This window comes from Podarcis pityusensis, assembly GCF_964106645.2.
Source record: "Podarcis pityusensis genome assembly, chromosome: 10".
Taxonomy (NCBI): domain Eukaryota; kingdom Metazoa; phylum Chordata; class Lepidosauria; order Squamata; family Lacertidae; genus Podarcis; species Podarcis pityusensis.
In genome coordinates this window covers 5,825,553-5,845,067 of record NC_138035.1, presented here as the reverse complement: position 1 = coordinate 5,845,067, position 19,515 = coordinate 5,825,553, and the positions used below count along the sequence as shown (strand labels likewise).

Sequence of the window (19,515 nt, the reverse complement as noted above, 5' to 3'; positions counted from 1 at the left end):
TCCAGGTACTGTTGAGAGAGATTCCCGGCCTGAAATCCCAGTCAATGCCAACATTACTGGGCTAGATGGATCAGAATCTGACTCAAGGTAAGTCAACTTCTATTTTCCTATTTCTTTATATGCTAAAATACCTTACCCAGCAGACCAAATTTCTGCAACAATTAAAAATTACATGTTTCGACTCGGTGCCAAGGGACGCGGGTGGTGCTGTGGGTTGAACCACAGAGCCTAGGACTTGCTGATCAGAAGGTCGGCGGTTCGAATCCCTGCGACGGGGTGAGCTCCCATTGCTCGGTCCCTGCTCCTGCCAATCTAGCAGTTCGAAAGACCTCAAAGTGCAAGTAGATAAATAGGTACCGCTCCGGCAAGAAGGTAAACGGCGTTTCCGTGCGCTGCTCTGGTTCGCCAGAAGCGGCTTAGTCATGCTGGCCACATGACGCGGAAGCTGTACTCCGGCTCCCTCGGCCAGTAAAGCGAGATGAGTGCTGCAACCCCACAGTCGGCCACGACTGGACCTAATGGTCAGGGGTCCCTTTACCTTTACTCGGTGCCAAGAGCTCCCCAGTGCCAGGTGCCAGCCTAATCCCCAGGGGGAAAGTGTTTCCATGACCCAGGTGCTACCACCGAGAAGGCCCTGCTTCGAGGTATGGATTTCAGTGAGCAATGGTTTGGCCAGAAAGTCTTCCCCGAATCTTTTCTTGGTGGCTTCTCTGATGTATTGCTCTGCATTTGGGGTTTTCAGTCTTGTACATACGTTTTTCTTTTAAAAACCACTTTGCTAAGTTTTCAGGACCATAACATCTCACGCTGCTGTACCAGTTAGCACTCGCACGGGTGCCTTCTGTGCTCTGTGATCGCCACAACACCTTCAAGGGCTCCCCCAGGTAGACTGCATTGCAGTAATGAAGCATGGGGGTCGGAAACTATCTCCAGGCCAGATCTTCTCCCCCCAGGCCAGAACCGGCCTTGTCCCACACCCTCCTTGAGGGTTTTTGCCTGGACAGATAAGGCCCTTTCTGTGGCTGGACAGAGAAGGAAGGAATGGAATTGGACTAGATGATTTGGTGGATGATGGACTATATGGAATTTGCAGAACTGACCGGGAGACTCCGAGACCTGAGAGAAGAGACGGTGGAAGAAGATTGGAAAAAGTTTAAAGAATATCTGAAAAAATATGTTAATATTTAAATCTCAGAATAGCTTTGGAAGTGGATATAGGCTGTAGGGTTAGAAGTAGAAGATAGCGTATTATAAAATAGCATTATTTGTAACTGATAAAATGTGAAGATTTTTATGGTAAAAGTAAGCGTGATTAAAAAAATGGTTAAAAATTATGATATATGTAAACTGCTAAAGATGAGGTAAAATGAAAATCAGATAGGGGGGACTTGGGGAAGCCCACCGAACAATGTTTAGAAAAAATAAGGATAAGATAAGAATTTGCTTGTATGTTTGTTTTTTCTGTTTGTGTTGTTTAGTTGTGTTATAAAATAAATTAATTTTTTTGGAAAAAAATAGATGATTTGCTTGCTTTACAAGTCTGCAATTCTATGAAGGGTGAATGCAAGTTAATAATAATAATAATAATAATAATAATAATAATAATAATAGAAACAGTCTCCCTTGGAAGGTGGTGGGCTCTCCTTCCTTGGAGGTTTTTAAGCAGAGGTTGGACGGCCCATCTGTCAAGGATTATTTAGTTGTGACTCCTGCGTTTCAGGGGGTTGGACTAGATAACCTTTGGAGTTCCCTTCCAACTCTACGATTCTATTCTATGATTAGGCTGAACCTCCAAACCGAGGACCTAAAAATTACAAGCGGTCCCTGTTAAATGGATTTGTGCTGTTCAGATATACATGGCAGGTGTTTCCGTTTTCCACCTCAGCCCTCAATCATTTCAGGAGATACCGCCATAAAGGAAATTGTTCCGTGGGTTTGCGGGTGGGGGAATTTTCTTGCTACAAGTCAGGGGAACTTGCTGGAGGCCCAACTCTGCGGAAGAGATCTTCCTCTGATTGCAGGTGGCATCGGGAGTGTTGCTCATCCCTCGATTTAGCTATTTCACCTTGTGCTATATAGAAACTCTTAGTCACCCTCAACGCAGAGAATCCCTGGTGATGTAACTGCCGTATCTGGCAAAGGAGAGTGGAAGACTCAGGGGAATGTCTAGGCATAAGGTTACCAGACGTCCCCGTTTCCCGGGACAGTCCCCGGATTTACACATCAGTCCCCATACAAAATCCATTGAAGTTGAAAAGTGGATTCATTGAAAAAAATCTGGTAATCTTAGTCTAGGGGAGTAGCTTCCTCACACTAGCCAAGCCATCGCTTTTGCCTCGAGTGCAAAGTGCAGGGGCCGTGAGGGGTTCAGGAAATTCACCCTGCCTGGCTCTTCCTAACTTCTCAGGGCAAGGCTTCTGGAGAATTCACACCCATGACTTTCCCCCCTGCAATCACAAAATATCAGTTCACAGGACAGGAGAGGAGACAACATAGGCAAGATTTTTCCCTGGAAAAGAAAGCTGTAAATGACAGATCTGTTCCCTTTTAATGGTACCGCATAGTTCAAGCTATGGTTTTCCCAGTAGTGATGTATGGAAGCGAGAGCTGGACCATAAAGAAGGCTGATCGCCGAAGAATGGATGCTTTTGAATTCTGGTGCTGGAGGAGACTCTTGAGAGTCCCATGGACTGCAAGAAGATCAAACCTATCCATTCTGAAGGAAATCAGCCCTGAGTGCTCACTGTAAGGACAGATCCTGAAGCTGAGGCTCCAAGGCTTTGGCCACCTCATGAGAAGAGAAGACTCCCTGGAAAGGACACTGATGTTGGGGAAGATGGAGGGCACAAGGAGAAGGGGACGACAGAGGATGAGATGGTGGGACAGTGTTCTCGAAGAGACCAGCATGAGTTTGACCCAACTGCGGGAGGCAGTGGAAGACAGGAGGGCCTGGCGTGCTCTGGTCCAGGGGGTCACGAAGAGTCGGACACAAATAAACGACTAAACAACAACAACGAAGTCCAGTATGTGCAACATATACAGTTTATATGTACGGTGTCATATTTTTCCATGCTGGGAGGAGCATCACCAGTTGGATTTCTGCCTGTTGTGCAGAACAGAAAAGGCAGCAACCCCCTGACTTATTCCAGACAACGCATCACCATAGAGAGAAAGTGGACCCCTCTCCTTGTTTTTGTTAAAGCCTTTTTTAACTTCCCACCCCAAACCTTTATTCCTCCTTCCAAAACCTAAAAGAGAGAATAGACGCCTGCCCCTTTAAGGGCTTAGCCACGCCCTTTGCCTCCCTCGGCTCCGCCTCCCTCTTGTTCCCCCGCCCCCTTCCTCCTCCGCGATTGGTGGCCGCGGAGCCGCGCGTGCGGCCTGAGGCGCCAATGGCGGGTGGATTCCAAGAGCTGCGTGGGCGGGCGCAAGGCCTGCCAATCAAGGAGACAAAGACGGAAAGGTCCCGGTTTCCGGCCTTTCTGCGTGCGCAGCTCGGCGGCGCCCACAGAGAGACGAAAGTGTAGAGGTGCCGCTTGCTGAGCGGGGGCTTCATCCGGGGGTCCTGGAGGGACCGAAGCCCACCTGGGCTGCACGCCGGGGAAGAGGTTATTGCTGCTGCAATTGCTGCCTTTTCCGTTTCATGCCCCCCATCCCACAAAAAAGGACTCGGGCCAGAGTGTGCATGGTTGCCTCCTTTGCACTCACAACAACCCCGCGAGGTAGCTTAGACCGAGAGGCGCTGGTCCAAGTGAGCTTTATGGCGAGGGGGTGGGGGAGGAAATTGGCTGGGGGTGGAAACCCAGCCAGATGGGCCGGGTATAAATAATAATAATGATTATTATTAATTAGACGGGGTCTGCATGCCAATGTGCCCTGTATGTTTGTTGAATATATGGGAAATAATTGTATACAGCTGAAAAGGCTGGCGGCATTAAGATAAATTCAACTGGGTAAACGAGTTTTGATGGATGCAATAAAGGGATACTGAATGGGATAGTTTGGGTAAAATATGCAGGGGTTTAGGATATGTAAAATGAACCATGGAAAGGCTATATGTATGTGTGTGTTTATATATATATGTGTGTGTGTATATATATATATATATGTTTTTGTGTGTGTGTGTCTATATATATGGGGATATGCTGGTTGGGGTGCAATCGGATTGACTTTTGCTGCACCCAGACTCACATTTTTTGCAGAGAGGGGATTCCCCCCTTTTTTAAAGGGCTGGGATCCTAAAGCAGAGGAGCAGGAGGCGGCATTCTCATCACTTTGCGTTTCAAAGCTATGTTCAACAAAAGCTCAGTGGCAGAGCATCTGCTTTGCATGCGACCCCTGGCATCTCTCGGTAGGGCTGGGAGAGATCCCTGCCTGCAATAATACTTCACAGATGCTGCCAGCCCTGGGCTGAGCTAACGGGCCAAGGATCTCACTTGGCACAAGGAAGCTTCCTGTTCTTCTGTTTGGGAGGGGCTGCAGTTCCGTGGCAGCAGGACACCTGCTTCGCATGCAGAAGGATCCCCGGTTCGGTTTGTGGCGCCTCCGGTCCAGTTCAAAGTTCCTGTGGTGCAGTGGGTCAGTGAGCCTGGCTGTTAATCAGAAGGTTGGTGGTTCAAACCCACCCAGGGATGGCTGTAGCAGGATTCCTGCATTGCTGGGGGTTGGACTAGATGATGATGATGATGATAATAATAATAAATAATTATTTATACCCCGCCTATCTGGCTGGGTTTCCCCAGCCACTCTGGGCGGCTCCCAACAGAATATTAAAAACACGATAAAACATAACTCCTTATTTCTATCGTTTGTGTCTTGCTCATGCATAAGCACCAACAGAGGCTGTTGCTGAGCTCAACAGGGGATAGCAGATCTGCCGGGTTTTCTAGCAATGAAGCCACCTGTTTTGGAAAGCCGCTTGCCGCTTGCAGGACACATGGACCACCTTCTCCCTTGTACTGAATTCTGGGGACTTGTGTCTTTCCTTCTGGTTTCCAGCCGAAAGGCCTGAGCGTGATTGGCTGACCCCTCGGTCAGCCAGGAATCTGCCTCCTCCTTCCCTCTCCCCTTTTCTCCAGACCGTTTTTTCCGATGATGAAAAGGAGGCCTTAAAATAAAGGAGCTGATAGACAAGGCAGCTGCGGAAGAGGAGAGCGATGGGGGGAGAGGCGAGCAGGAAGAGGCATTTGGAATTCAGTGCGGCGGCTGCGCATGCGTCGGATGAGGAGCAAAGGATGTGGGGGAGTGGAGTTGACCCCATAGAGGAAAACTCAGCACCTGCTCTTGATCGGAGGTAGGTCTCTGTGCACTCATGTGTCTGATAGTTATGGATCTAGGTCGGCCTTGGCCAAGCTGCTGCCCTCAAGATGCATGCGTTTGTGTACAGGAGTTCAAGTGAAAGGTGATTTTACAAAATAAATCGTAATGGCTCATCCAGGGCTGTCTTTAGCATATGCGCCGCCCTGGTGCAAACATCCCCCCAGCGCCCCCAAATTTAGTTTAGCCCCCAAATTAACTTTTATTATGCTTATGTCAGACACCACGCTTACACCTTATCTCTTGTTTACGAAAGGAGGAAAAAGAAACTTTTTTATTTGCGTTTTCATTTACAATACACTTATACTTAAGTATACAACACCACCACACTTAAACTTATAAGTATTGTTTAGGCCACCTACTTAGGAGAAACATCGGTCGTGTCAAAGGCGGCCTTGACCCTGCTGCCGCATAGCAGCTCAATACAATACGTAACATAATATTTTGATGTAAGAGTAAATTTCACGTGCACGGCGTCGTTGAGAATGACAAGCACCGTCGTTGAGTCTGACAAGCGCTGCTGCTGGCGAAACACGTCTTTGGTAAATGAGCGCACAAAGTCAAAAGTCCTTTAGTGAAACAGTAGGTATACATTTCGATAATACCTAGGTATATATGTATTTTGTTTTTCTAGCTTGATCAAAATTATTTATTATTTCACAATGGGTAGATAGTTAAGAGCTTAGGCGGCTTCAGTGGCTGGCACCCCCCAGAATTTGGCGCCCGGGTTCCCCGCACCCCTTGCACCCCTGGGGAAAGACGGCTCTGGGCTCATCCAGGCTGCATATTTAAGCTAAGCGTTCCATAAGAAAATGCCAGCGGGTTTTTCCTCCTTGTTCTTTACCTAAAGAGTTATGTTGCCAAACTTCTGTCGGCAGCCAGGAAGATGAACAGCAGCCACGGTGGAGAGGAACCAGCCTGGGGAATGGAGAAGGCCTCCTGCAGCAGAATGGGTAGGCTCAAGTGCAACGAAGCGCTGTGTTTTGTTCATTTTGGTGAAGGCAAACGCTCCTATGGAACTCCCTCCCACAAGAGGCAGGGATGGTCAATTCATTATGGATCATTTCCCAGTACTCTTTTACCCTTTTAAATGAAAAAAATGTTTTAAAGTACCCCCCCCCCCAAAAAAAACGGAGTCCGTTCTGTTGGGGATAATCCAGACGGAAATTCCCAGGTGTCAATACAGGTTATTTATGTATGCTACTACTGCGGCCGGTGTTTTGTTAGCCCCAAAATGGAAAATGAGCGAGGTCCCAACCAAAGAATGGCAACTTAAGTTGACAGAATATGCACAACTCGCAGACTTAACACATAGAATAAGAGAACAAGAAGAATATAACCTTTAAAGATTGGGAAATGTTTATGGAAATAATTGTAAACAGCTGAAAACGCTGGCAGCATTAAGATAAATTCAACAGTGTAAACAAATTTTTGAATGAGTATTTTAAATTGTAAAACAGAAAATTAATTTTTTTATATATAATACTGGAGGAAGTGATGGCCACCAACATGGATGGCTTAAAACGAGGCAAATTCATAGAGGAGAGGGCTACCTGTGTATCTAGTTGGAAGCAATCCAGTCTGAATACCCATTGCTTGAGGTCACAGGAGAGGAGAGGGCTCTTGTTTTCGAATCCTGCTTGCAGGAAGTTTCCTATGGACATCTGTTTGACCACGGCGAGAACAGGATGCCATTTTGCTCTGATCCAGGAGGGCAGTGTTTATGCTCTTTTGTTAGGACTGGTCATTTATTAGTTTTATGCACCTGATTTCTTCTTCTTATGAAAACTAATTTGCAGTCCTCATGCAGATTGTCGGAACAAGATGGACGGGGTATAAATAATACATTATTATTATATAGTGACTTTGTGAAAGCTTGGGCAGTATGTGATTGTTTCTTGGAGATGACATAAGGGGATTGTGAAACTAAATGGGTTAAAAAGATGTAGGACCACGGTGGAAATGATGCAAAGGAGTGTGGAGATTTAGCTCTTTGGTGCTCTTGGAGTGAGTGGTTCTCTTGTGACTATTTGAACCCCTTCAGGTTTGAATTTTAGTGATGGGGAAGTTTAACTTAGGTAAAAAAGGTAAAGGACCCCTGGACAGTTAAGTCCAGTCAAAGGCGACTATGGGATTGCAGCACTCATCTCACTTTCAGGCTGAGGGAGCTGTTAACCTTCCCGCCACAGCGATACCTATTTATCTACTTGCACTGGCATACTTTCGAACTTCTAGGTTGGCAGGAGCTGGGACAGAGCAACGGGAGCTCACCCCATCGCGGGGATTTGAACTGCCAACCTTCCGATCAGCAAGCCCAAGAGGCTGCGTCCCCCTGAAGTTTAACTTACTGAATGTGGCATGATGCTTTCTGGTTTTCTGTTTCTAATCTTATCAGCACATGGACAAATCCTGGTCGAGGTGACTCCACCATGATGAACAACCCTGCTAACGTCAGTGTGGACGAACCTGTACAAAAATTAGCTGGGAGAAAGGAGGGACAAAGGGATCTTCCGTTTGATGGCTCCAATGAAGTTTTGATAGGTAAATCCTTAAAAAAAGGGGGACGGGCAACAGTCCCAGAGCAGAAGCTTTGAAAGGATGTGGTTGAGGCAGGTGAGCAGGAGGGATTAAGGTCACAGTAATTTGATGGCATCCAAAGTTATCTCCACAGGCATGCAGTCTCCGCTACTGTGGTTTCCAGTAACTGGTATTCACAGGGATACCCTGAATTCAGACCCCTTGCTCCCCTTACAGAACTAACAGTTTCCAGGTAGCTAACTCGCTTAAGGCGGTAATCACACATGCCCTGACTAAGCTGTAAGTTCTACTAAGATCATTAGGACTTCTCTTTGAGTAGATCAGCTTAGTGTTGCACAGTAAGACCACTGGTACTATTTTGCAGGTGGAATTCAGTGGTATATATTGGCGAATTCAGATTGGGGAATTAAAATGACTTCGTTGGTCTTGCACAGCAAACCTGGCACCCAAAAGCATTAAAAAAAACAACAACAGACTTTTTTGTGGTAAGGACTTTGGAGATGGGGAAATGCAGTGGGAAGTGTGGGATAACTGATGCTTTTCATGACATGAATGCTCAGTAAACAGTGAACATAGCTTCCACAAACTTTGTGTAGGCAAATTAAGATGAAACACTCAATAAACATGCCAACTGGAAGCAACCACAGTCCGTAATGTGCCTTGGGAACTAATGCCGAGCCTGAGGATGTGGGTGGTATCTGAGTCATGCTATTTTGCACATGCAAAAGCTGGCAAAATCACATGCAAAGGCACCACATGGCAGAATACACCTGCAGAGTCTTGTAGTCACTTTTCTTTTCCCCCAAATGCCTCTCTTCCTGGCCCTGAGGCCCTGTTGCCTCTCTGGAGAATGGAAGTTCAGGTTGTAAGAGAGCAGGAGCTGCAATCTTTGCATCTCTGTGGCTTGGGGATTTGTCTGGTTGCATTGGGAGAGTGGGTGCAGCACTGAATGAATGAATGAATGAATGAATGAATGAATCAATGGGGAAATGAAGATTATAAGGAACCGATGCTATCAAGCATTTGCTGTCAGAGCCCTCAGCTTCTGAACTCACTTTGAGGATACCGTTTGTCACACAAAGACACAGAGATGTGTGGGGCACGATTCGTGGACAAGCAGTACAATCCTGAATAAATGGATGAGATTAAGAGCCCATCCATACCTCGGTTTATAATGGATTGTGAACCCTGGGTCACCATTAATTCCCCCTCGTCTATGCGGTGTTCTCCTTCAACCACAGCTGCTTGAATCCTGCTTGCTGGTTTCCCAGAAGAGACATTTGGATTAGATGGGACATTGCCCTGAACCACTAGGCTGGTCTCACGTTTAACATCACCTGCCCACTGTGACCTCTAATCTTTGTGAGGAGATAATTGAGACCAACACCTCCATGCCTGTGTTCTTGACTTCTGAAAGGCACCCAGCTAATTACTGTTCATTCACTTTGGCCCAATCCAAGAAGGCAGTTCCAGTTTCCTTATTGGGCTGCCAGGTGAGGCATTCCTTTCCTCGTGCTGTTTCTTATGCCCTCCATGTAAGAAATAGCCCGTGTCTGCAGCCTCAAGGTTTCGGTAGCTGAATCGCCTCTTGCGTCGTAGCCTGAATCTGTTCTTGTCCCACAGGAGATCCCCCACCTGTGATGGCCAAGTCGTTGGAAGCCCAGACGGAAGAAAGATTTGAGTGGAGCAGCCTGGATGGTTGGCTTAGACACAGAGCTGATGATGCGATGCAGTCCCTCAGCAAAGGCACCCAGACAGAAGGTAACTCAAGGCGTTGCAACTGATATTAGCCGGGAATAGCCACGCAAGCTGGGGTTAATTCAGGGTGCAAGGGCTTCCTTTGGGCGGCTGACTCTTCCTTCCTAGGGAAGCATGAGAATCATGTTTATTAAGGGCGTAACCCTCTGATGGATGCTGTGCAAAAGATGAAACGGGTCCCTGCCAGAATGGCGCAACAGGTTCGGGGCAGGACAAAGCACAGACTTCAGTAAATGAAATATTCACTTGCTGTTAAGCAAAGCAAACTTGTGCATTTTTTTGCAGTAGGCCGAAGCCTGGACCCTCCTTCTGGTACATGACAAAGACTTGGGAAGAGGGCTGTTGTGATTGAATCCTGCTTCCCAAAGGCATCTGGTTGGCTGATGAGAGAACAGGAGGTTGGAGCAGATGGGCCGCTGGTCTGATCCAGCAAGCTCTTCTGATTTTCTTATGCACTGCAAAGTGCGGGAAGACCGTTGCTTGACGCAATGTTGTCTGCCCTCCCTGCAGACACGGCAGAATGAGTTCTGGTTAAATGTTGTAGTCTATTATTCCCTGCAAACAAATCATATGCTCAGTAAACAAGTTGTCTGGAAGCGACCTTGATCTTCAGAGATGGATCCTTGCAGATCCAGAGTAATTAATTTTCCTTCATTGCAGTGCTGCAGTGGAGGGAAGGGAGAGAGATGACTCTTTCCTTTTGATCTCCAAGGATTGTGCCCAGTCTTATTTGTGACGGTGCACAGAAGCGATTCCTGTTAAACTCTGACTGTTCTATAGGAGATTGAAGGTGGTTTCTGACTCCCGGTAGTTTAAGAATAGCAAGGAAACTTACAGGCAAAATAAATTATCTGCCGTGTGCTTATTTCTTATCTTTCAGCTTCAATGCTCTCCACCCATCAAATAACGATTATTAATTGGTTGCCTGTGCCTGTGCCCTTGAGCAGATCTGCTGGCTGCTTGTAGGGTTTTATGTGAGGGTCCCGGATCTATAGTGTAGCCTTCGCAACCTGGCACCCTCCAGAAACCTTGGACTACAACTCCCACCAGTTGTAGTCCAAAACATCTGGAGGGCACCAGATTGGGGAAGGCTGCTGTAGTAACTCAGACATAGGTTTCGACTTGCATATCCCAGTGAATGGCTCACTGGTGTGTGGGGAGTGGACTAGGCCATTTGGCCCCACCCCCTTTGAGCCTGCATTTTGCACCTGGCGCCGGGGGATAAACCTCGAGGGTTCTAATAAGTGATAAAAATAGGTCTCGCAACTTGGAAGGCTGCCAGGCTGTGTGAATCAGAATGTGACCTCTCTCTCCCCGAGTGGCAAAGGGAACTGCTTCGGCCCTGGGAAGTGGAACTTTCTGGCAGTGCATGAGAACGGAAGGAAGTGGGCCCCAGGCCTCTGAACTGGAACGTGAAGAGGAAGTGAAAGAGCTGGCAACCTTTTTGTGCCCCTCTTCTTTTTTTAGCATGTACACGACGCCTTGGGTTTCTGAGGGTCTTTTTGCTTGAGAGCCCACTTCTCTGCCAGAGACTTGTGGATCCTTGCCACATCTGGAGCCGGGGAAGGGCTAGGCTCTGTGCCTGCTACCATAGGGTCTGGAAGATAAAAGGTCTGCAGTCCCTTGTGCAGGTGCTGGCTGCATTTTGCATGTTTTTCTGCCTGTGAAACTCCCCCCTCCTCTTCATTGGTTGAGAGGAGGAAGATGCAAGCAAGGCCTGGAGGATATGAATGGCAAAAGACTTTATTTTTATTATTCCATTTCATCTATATCCCACCTTTCCTCTAAGGCAAGGCAGCTTACATAGTTCTCCCTCTTTCATCTTCACAGCAACCCTGTGAGGTCGGCTAGGCCCAACGTCACCCAGGGAGCTTTGTGTCTGAGTGGGATTTGAACCCTGGTTCCCAGGTCCTAGTCTGACACTATAACCACTAAATCACCTACTCTTAAGCAGACTTGGAACGCTTCCATGATTCCTGCAACTATTCGGTGTTATACTAGGCTATCTTATTGCCAGGAGCTCTGCCTGGTCTCCTCTGCTTTCTTGCACCCACAACTGGCCCAGGAGATATTTTGCTGCCAGAGGTGAAGGGCCACCATTCCATCTTCAAAAGCCGACTGGACTGGCACTTGATTCTTCCTTTGGCACTAGCTCATAGCTGTCCACTTTTCCCTTTTCTTGCGAGGAATCCTATTCGGAATAAGGGAATTTCCCTTGAAAAAAGGGAAATGTTGACAGCTATGCACTAGCTATGGGGCATCTTCATTGCATCTGAACTGAAAGCAGGAGGCTAGCTCAGGGTTTCCCCAAGAATTGTGGTCCCCCCCCCCCAGGTGTATTCTGCAACACATCACTGATGTAAAAATAGTGCATTTAGAGCGGATTTATACTGGACCGTCCAGACGTCATTCCGCTTTGTTAGTTGCTCAGCGATGCTTCTCCAATGTTATGCTATCTGGAGGGTCACCCTTGCACCACAGCAAGACAAAAGAAGGACAAACATGGCAGAACATTTGCTGTACAAAAAGTTGCAGGATTTCAGCTGCAGGCCATGTGCTGCTTGGAAATGAAGCAGCGTGCCTGCCCCGAAACCTTTGCAGGTGCAAACAGTATTGATGATGGGGTTGCAAATAACCACCGCTCATACCATCATGAGCAGAAATACTCTTGAATGGACAGTACAAGGGGATGTCAGGAGGGTCCTTGAGAAGCCCAGAGCAACCCATGTAGCACACTTGGCTCAGACCGCCTTGTTTCCCTCGTTGTCTGAAGCGGCTGCTTCACTCTCTGATGGTAGGGCCAGCCCTATTCACACCACACCCTTTCCTGTTGTGTTTTCAACTGTGTCAGGCTGAACTGCACAGTTTCACAGGAAGCCAAATGCTGTGCTGGTTTCTGCCCTGGCTTGCAGAGGGACATCCCTGGCAGCAAGAGTGGGTTTTTAGGAAGAGGAAAGCAAGGTGTTGTTTGAAATTGCATCACAATCGTGTGGGTTCCCTCGGGGCTTCTTCTGATGTAATGGGAACACTTTGAAATGATTCCTGCTGATAACTGCATGCAGAAAATGTGACATGTGTATTGGAAATGCTGGAAGCCAGAGAGCAAAATGTAAGCTCGTCATGAGAGAACAGAAAATGCTCGAGATCTGAACCTGTGTGTGAAGGGTTTGCAGCTCCTCTTCAACTATTTTTCCACCCAAAGAGCCCAAAGCCCAAGTGCCTTTTATGATGATGGTTTATTTATTTATTTCTTACTTATACCCAGCCCATCTGAGTGGGTTGCCCCAGCCTTTCTGGGCGGCTTCCAACAAAAACACAGGGGAATAAAGGAGTCTAAAAGGATGTTAAGCAGGTTAAGCCTGGGACTAAACACTCCTTCAGTTCAAGGCAGCTGACAAAAATAATATAGGTGCCACACAAGACCTGTTCCACATTTGTATGAACTTGATCTTTGGAACTTGCCGCATATTGACATCAGGCAGGCGACTTCACTATGCTCTTTTCAGCGCCTGCTAAAAACATTTTTGTTTAGACAGGCCTACCCAGATGCCTAGAATGCTGATGTGTTTGTAGCTTATTGCTGCTTCTATTGTTTTTAGTTTATTGTTGACTTTATTGTTTTAAATAGTTGTTTTAATTATTCTATAAAATTGTATATCCTTTTTGCAAACTGCTTTGAGTTTTTTTTATAATCAAGTGGTATATAAATTTTATGAAATAAATCAATAATAAAAATACAGCAAAAACAATCAAACTGTGTGGGGGAGAGAGAGGAAGGGGACAAGCAGCAGATGAAAAGCCAGTGGATCATAAAAATTAAACAAGCAGCACTTGCAATAAAAATCAGAGACAATCCTAAGCCAGAAAAGGTACAACTAGCCTCTAAAGCAGGATGACTAACTCTTTTTCAGGCAAGGGGGCTGCACTGACTTAGGGTCAACTTTCCTTGTGCTACTTGTTAAAGGGGGTATGGTTGAAGTGGATTTTGAGAATATAAATATTGATATATAAAAATTGACAAATTTTGGGGGCTCTTGGGGGTCTACAGTGGGATATGTATGGGGGAAAAATTAAGGGACAAATCTGGGCAGACCTTGCCCCCCCAACCTTTTGGCATCATTGTGTTGCAGTGAAGGGACCCAGAGGCACAATACAAAAAAAAGTTTCAATTTGGCGAGGCCTTGAGGGCCCACAAAAAACCTTGGATGTGGGAACTCATATACATATCGGTTAGTTACCCTTGCTCTAAAGACCAAAAGCTTTCTTAAAAAGTGTTTTTTATTGTGTGCTGAAATGTCAACCTTCCTACTGCACTGCTAGTTTAGCTTAGCTGTTACTTATAGCCTGTTATAATAACAGAATACGCCTGTTAGTAACCTTATGCAGATGCATTCTCTGGATCAGGATAACAAGTAGAGAACGGCAGCTGTCTTTTCCACATCTGCTTTTCAGCGAAGTTGCTGTGATGTACTTCTTGTTATCTCTCTTTTGCCACAAGAGGGCAACCTCTGCTGTGTTAATAGCAATTGCTGGGCCTGAGGATGGACCTGAATGCATGGCACGGTGTGCATTATCCTGTTCGATGTGGGGACCCCGTGTCCTCCTTCCAGATGGAATGTTTTTAATGCTCAAGTGCATCCTTTTAATTTTTTGACGTTTCAGCCACATGTACAGACAATGAAGATCGACATTATTTCCAGCCTAGAAGAGATTGTGAGACAGTCTACATGTTGAAGGTGGCTGAAAGGTAACTAGCATATGTAAAACTGCGGAAGGAAGATGCCCCCAGTGTGAGAACAGGATGCTGGAACTAGATGGGCCTTTGGTCTGTTTCATTAGAGATGTCCTTCTGTCCATTGGTCCAGCTATCTCAGTATTGCCTACACTGATGCAGCGACTTTCCAGGGTTTCAAGCAGTGCTTTTTTCGGGGGGGGGGGGGCGCAGGGGTACACATACCCCTAAACATTTTATGAATCTTTGTACTTTTGTCCATTTACTGTTTTTATTTTCTCTGATCTGAACTATAAAATGGTGATTTTCTTGAGTCGAGTGTACCCCTAAATGTTTATTTTAGGGGGGAAAGCACTGGTTTCAGGCAAGAGTCCTTCTCAGCCCTACCTGTAGACTGAACCTGAGATTTTTGGCATGCAAAACAGGGTGCTGTGCCACTGACTTATGCCCTTTAAATAACAACCCTGAGCGCAGCCATAGCCTATTGCCTCCAGGATGGTGTATAATGGCTCAGAAAGGAAGGAAATCCCAGCAAAGCCTACTGTTCTTTCTTGCCAGGCTTTGAAGCTCTCTCTCTCTCTCTTTCCCCCCCTCTCCCTCTTCCTTTGCCCCACAATTTTGGACAGTGCTGAGAAGACGATTCAGCAAGGCTTGAGAGAATTATTTGGTGCCCTGAAGATCCTTGTTAATGTACCCATCATTTTCACAGTAGAGTTGATCCATTTTCTCAACAAATCCATATTCCAGGTGAGAGGACTCTACCTCAACTCTGCACTGGCTCTTAATTCAGAAATGGGCATTTCCTTGCCAAAAAGCGGGGGGGGGGGGGTTAGGCATATGTTTTTGACTGCTTAGAAATGTGGACCTTTCTTCTGCTTTCAACGGCTGCATTTCCTCAGGGGTGATTTCTTGGCAGCTGCACACTAGGTGAGGTCAGAGCCGTAGGTGGGTGGGACACTCTTCCTGCCCCCTACTTTCCTCTCCAGTTCTCTCCCCTTCTTGCTGCCACATGAGATTAGATTGCCCACCTCTGGTTTAAAAAACACCTCTGTTTTAAGCATAGATTGTTATGTAACAGAATACTAAATTTGGATGTATTCAGGAGCCAAGGACATTCTCCTTCCACCACTGCAGCTTTTCATTCTGCTTCACACAAATAGGACAGGGGTCTCTCTCCCCCCAAGATCTTTCCCATCATCCCTACTGTCTTCTGGTATTTTCATTTTCTTCCCCATCCCAACATAAGACTAAGATCAGAGTAACCTTTTGGTTGATCAAATCATCCTGATTTGTTTGAATTATGTTTGCCAGGAGGTTAGATGTCAGCTGCTCATATTTGTTTCAATTACAATGTACATCAGGCATTGATCATCCCATGCTTTCCAGCACATTTCCCCATCACTTTCCATACTCAGGGTGGGGGAGCTCGGATACAGGTTTGTTGCCCAAGAATGCCAAATCCATGTTAATGGTGCAGTGTGCCCATGACTGAATCCCATCCACAAAACAGCAAGAGGTGCTTCTAGCCTTAAAGTATTTTTATTGCTTCTTTATTTTCTCTGGCAGGATTGCAGTGCCCAGTGACTTTGAAATTAAACATAATGAAGTGGCCATTATGTAGTCTGAAAGTATTTTTCATTTCTTTTACAACTCATTTTTCTACTATCCAGGTAGTGTTCTTTACTGCCTTGAAATTCATAGTCTACTGTGAGAATGAGTTTCAAATGAGTATACAACCAGAGTAAGATTTAAAAACCCCTAAAGAACAAGGCTCCAAAGTGACTAGCTTCACCCCATATTCCACCATGACCTCAAATATCTTGAGGTTTGCCATCTCTCTGCCAGGTTTGGACTGCAAGGAGGGCCATACGAAAAGGTCTTCTCAGAGGTAGCTTTTTCTATAAAATAGCTTTCTCCTGGAGACCCAAGTTTCTCCCATGAACAAGGCAGCGTTTAAATTTTTATTTAGTTTATGGTGGCCAGAAAGGAAAGTTTTTTGTTCTTTTCATCTGTTACAAATTCTAGGCTTTTAATTATTTTACTCCTTATACCTATGCTGTTTTGGAGGTTTTGATACTTGACCCATCTGTTGACACTCCTTGTTTTGGGACATCTTTGATGTGATGCACAAGTGTCCATTAGGTGAGGTAGGACATGTGTGTCAAGGATCCAGTCTTGAGGTACTCAGTTGCACAGTTAATGTCTTTTGCAAGAAACAGCTGCTTCTGACGGTGCCCTTCTTTTCATTCAGGTGTTGGTGGTTGACCTCTTAACTACAATGGGAGACAAAATGCTGGAACCCTTCCTAGTTGCTTTGTTCAACAGCATCCTGCAGCCCCTGCTGAAATTCCTACTGAATGTCCTCTGCAGTATCCGTAACCTCTGCTACCCTTTATTGGACATCCTGAAGGGCATCTGTTTGCAGGTTGCTCTGGTGCTGCGAGCTTTCCGGTTGGTAGAAATCAACCACCATCAAAATAAGTTGCTTGCTGAAAAGGTCTAGTGGAGAGGAACAACTATCCAAAGTGGTGATTGACACGACTGAGGGCATCTGCAATCAGTTTCCTTAACTAGCCTCTAGTTCGGCTGAGAACTGGGGATGCTTTGTGGCTGGTTCCTCTGTTCAGGTCAGTGGTGCTCAACGTGTTACACTCACCTTCTAGGCTGAAAGCAAAGAGTAAGGTTACCCTAACTTCTGTCATAGAGCTTCAATATACTGATGACAACGTCGTATGTGCACACTCAGAGGATGACCTCCAAACCATCCTAAATATCTTTGCAGAAGCTTATGAAAAGCTTTGCATATTGTTCAACATCCAAAAAAGCAAAGTGCTGCCCCAACAAGTGCAAAACAACCCCTCTGCAGTGCCACAAATCCAACTCAACGGTGTAACATTGGAAAGCGTCGATCACCTCTCCTACCTGGGCAGTTATCTTTCCACAAGGGCCGACACTGATGCCGAAATCAAGCATCGTCTGAGCTCTGCGAGTGCAGCTTTCTCCTGATTTGAAGCGCAGGGTTTGAGGACCAGAACATTTATCTTCAAGGAGAAAGTGTGCAAATTGTGGGTGCTCTTAAATTCAGCTTTGTCATGGCAGGCGCAAGTGTCCTTTGTGGTGTGGAACGCCTTTAAGCCAGTTTAGGTTGGTGTGCCAAAGAGGGCCAGATTTGATGACGTAAATATGTGTGAGGTCCAACCTTTTTTGTTGTTGAGCTTTTTTTTAAGATTGAAGTTGTTTTTAGGATTTTACCCCAGGAGACAGACTGCCACAGGGGCCGGATTAGGCCCCCAAAGCAGACTTTGGACATGCCTGTTATACACAGTCCAAGACAGTTTCAGTTATCCATGCCATAGGTTCCCTTCAGACTGGACTTCTGTAATACATGGGGCAGACAGGAAACAGCATATAATGCAAAATGCTGAGGTGAGTGTGCCAAGTGGGATTATGTATCAGGAACATATGATGCTAGTGCTAAAACAAGCTCCCAGTCTGTCTGGGGTGTGTGTTTTGTTCCTTATGCCTTTGTGTGGCCACTGACAAGTATTGCCTTCCCTTTTTCTTTTCATGTTTGGAAATAATGGTTAAAAGCTTCAGCTGTAGCAGGCTCTGTGGAAATAGGGAGACACAAGTGTACCTGTAACTTCAGAAGGATAGTCAAGACTTTCTTTGGGTTTTAATCATTTATAATGATACATATTTTGTGGACCCTTCCATCAAATGGGAGGTCAGCAACCTCTTGAAGAAAGACAGTGTTGGATTCTTCTGAGATATTGATCGTTAAGTGCATCTAGAACTTTATCCCTTGGTGAAGCTGTATTTGCAAAATAAATTGCTTTAAAGTAGCTCGGCCAAGATGCATATTTTCCTACTCCCTTGGAAGAGATCTTTAAAGTTCTCACCCGTGTTCACAATTTTCCCACACAACCATGTGACCTGCAAATGTATGCAAGGAATAAGGAAATCAGCTCAGAGTTGTATTTAAAATGCAGATATATTTTAAAGGTTGGTGTCCAATAATATCTTAAGGGCTTTTACAAGGACAGGAAGGAACACCACGGACAGAAAAAAATGTCACACACAGGGGGAATAAGGATATAGTTTGAATGTTTTGAAGGGACAGGATACCCAAATCCTGTCTGTGAAATCACCCCAGGCTTCAATAATCACCCCAGGCCTCAAAACTGTCCAAAATTCCCTTTCTCTCTCCTAAAATCCACAGCTACAGCTTTTCTGTGGATTCTCACAAGATGCTGTTCCAAAGGCAAAACGTTATTCTTTTATCAGCACGAGAAGGCTTCCAAAAGCTAATGAATAGGCTCTGTTCAAAGCAGGCCTGAGAACTGAATCTTATCTCATTCAGTTGCAACATCTTTGGACATGCTGAACCGCTTTCATTCCCCTTTTCCTGGGAAGGGTGCCAAGAGTCCACAATAGTCCCAAGAGAGCTTTCTGTTCATGCTCAGAGGAACTCATGGGGCAGGACTCTGGAAGAAGGAGGAGAAAGGGGGAGGGAACTGGAAGGGGATATATACTCTGTGCACATGACTGTGAACTCATGCATGCTTTTTGTGAGTTATCACACTTGCTCCTTCTACCAGTTCATGGATGGTAGAAATAAAGCTTTTTCTCTGAAACTATTCCTTGAGTGTCTGTTGACTCCCATTTTCCCTTTCCCGGGCGCAATATTTTTCCTACCCGAGGGCAAAGCCTCATAAGGCTACAGTTTCACCTATAGATTTATAATGTGTTAATTTTGAATGGATGTTGTTAATACGAAATTGTAATTGCAAATGTAATTGAGATGAGTAAGCTTTTGGAACACAGAAACAAAGTAAATAACCAAACCATCAATTCTAGCATGTGGGAGGCCACCTGAATTATATAATTTGGCATCTGAATGATTGGTATTAGCAATTGTATTATAATCTGGCATTGTTATAATGAGGCTACTATTGGATTTTTGTAAAAGAAAACCACGTAATAAGATATTTCCCCCCCAACAGTAATTTTTAAAGGCCACAGCAGGTTCCCCATCGCTTGGTTAAAAACGTGAGGCAGCAAGGGCGATCCTATGCATGTCTACTCAGGAGTAAGTCCCCTTCAGTTTAGTGATAGAAGAGGAGCCTAAATTATTGCGATTGCTAAATTATTGCCATTGAGTTATGGCA

At 45.6% G+C, this 19,515-nt stretch overlaps 1 protein-coding gene across 2 annotated transcripts; it reads left to right on the top strand.

The window, feature by feature from the left end:
- Window positions 1-5,156: 5,156 nt before the first annotated feature.
- Window positions 5,157-18,982, top strand: LOC308486391 (uncharacterized protein; the record flags this gene model as incomplete). 2 transcript variants are annotated; one of them, XM_081023206.1, is made up of 7 exons in its annotated part: window positions 5,157-5,293; window positions 6,192-6,269; window positions 7,712-7,857; window positions 9,478-9,615; window positions 14,275-14,359; window positions 14,971-15,091; window positions 16,596-18,982. In XM_081023206.1, the coding sequence occupies 7 exons, from the start codon at window positions 5,157-5,159 to the stop codon at window positions 16,845-16,847; spliced, it is 957 nt and encodes a 318-aa protein (XP_080879332.1). In that variant the 3' UTR covers window positions 16,848-18,982. The 2 variants fall into 2 exon arrangements, with proteins under 2 accessions (XP_080879332.1, XP_080879333.1); XM_081023207.1 differs by having other exon boundaries at window positions 6,195-6,269; window positions 16,596-18,189.
- Window positions 18,983-19,515: the final 533 nt, after the last annotated feature.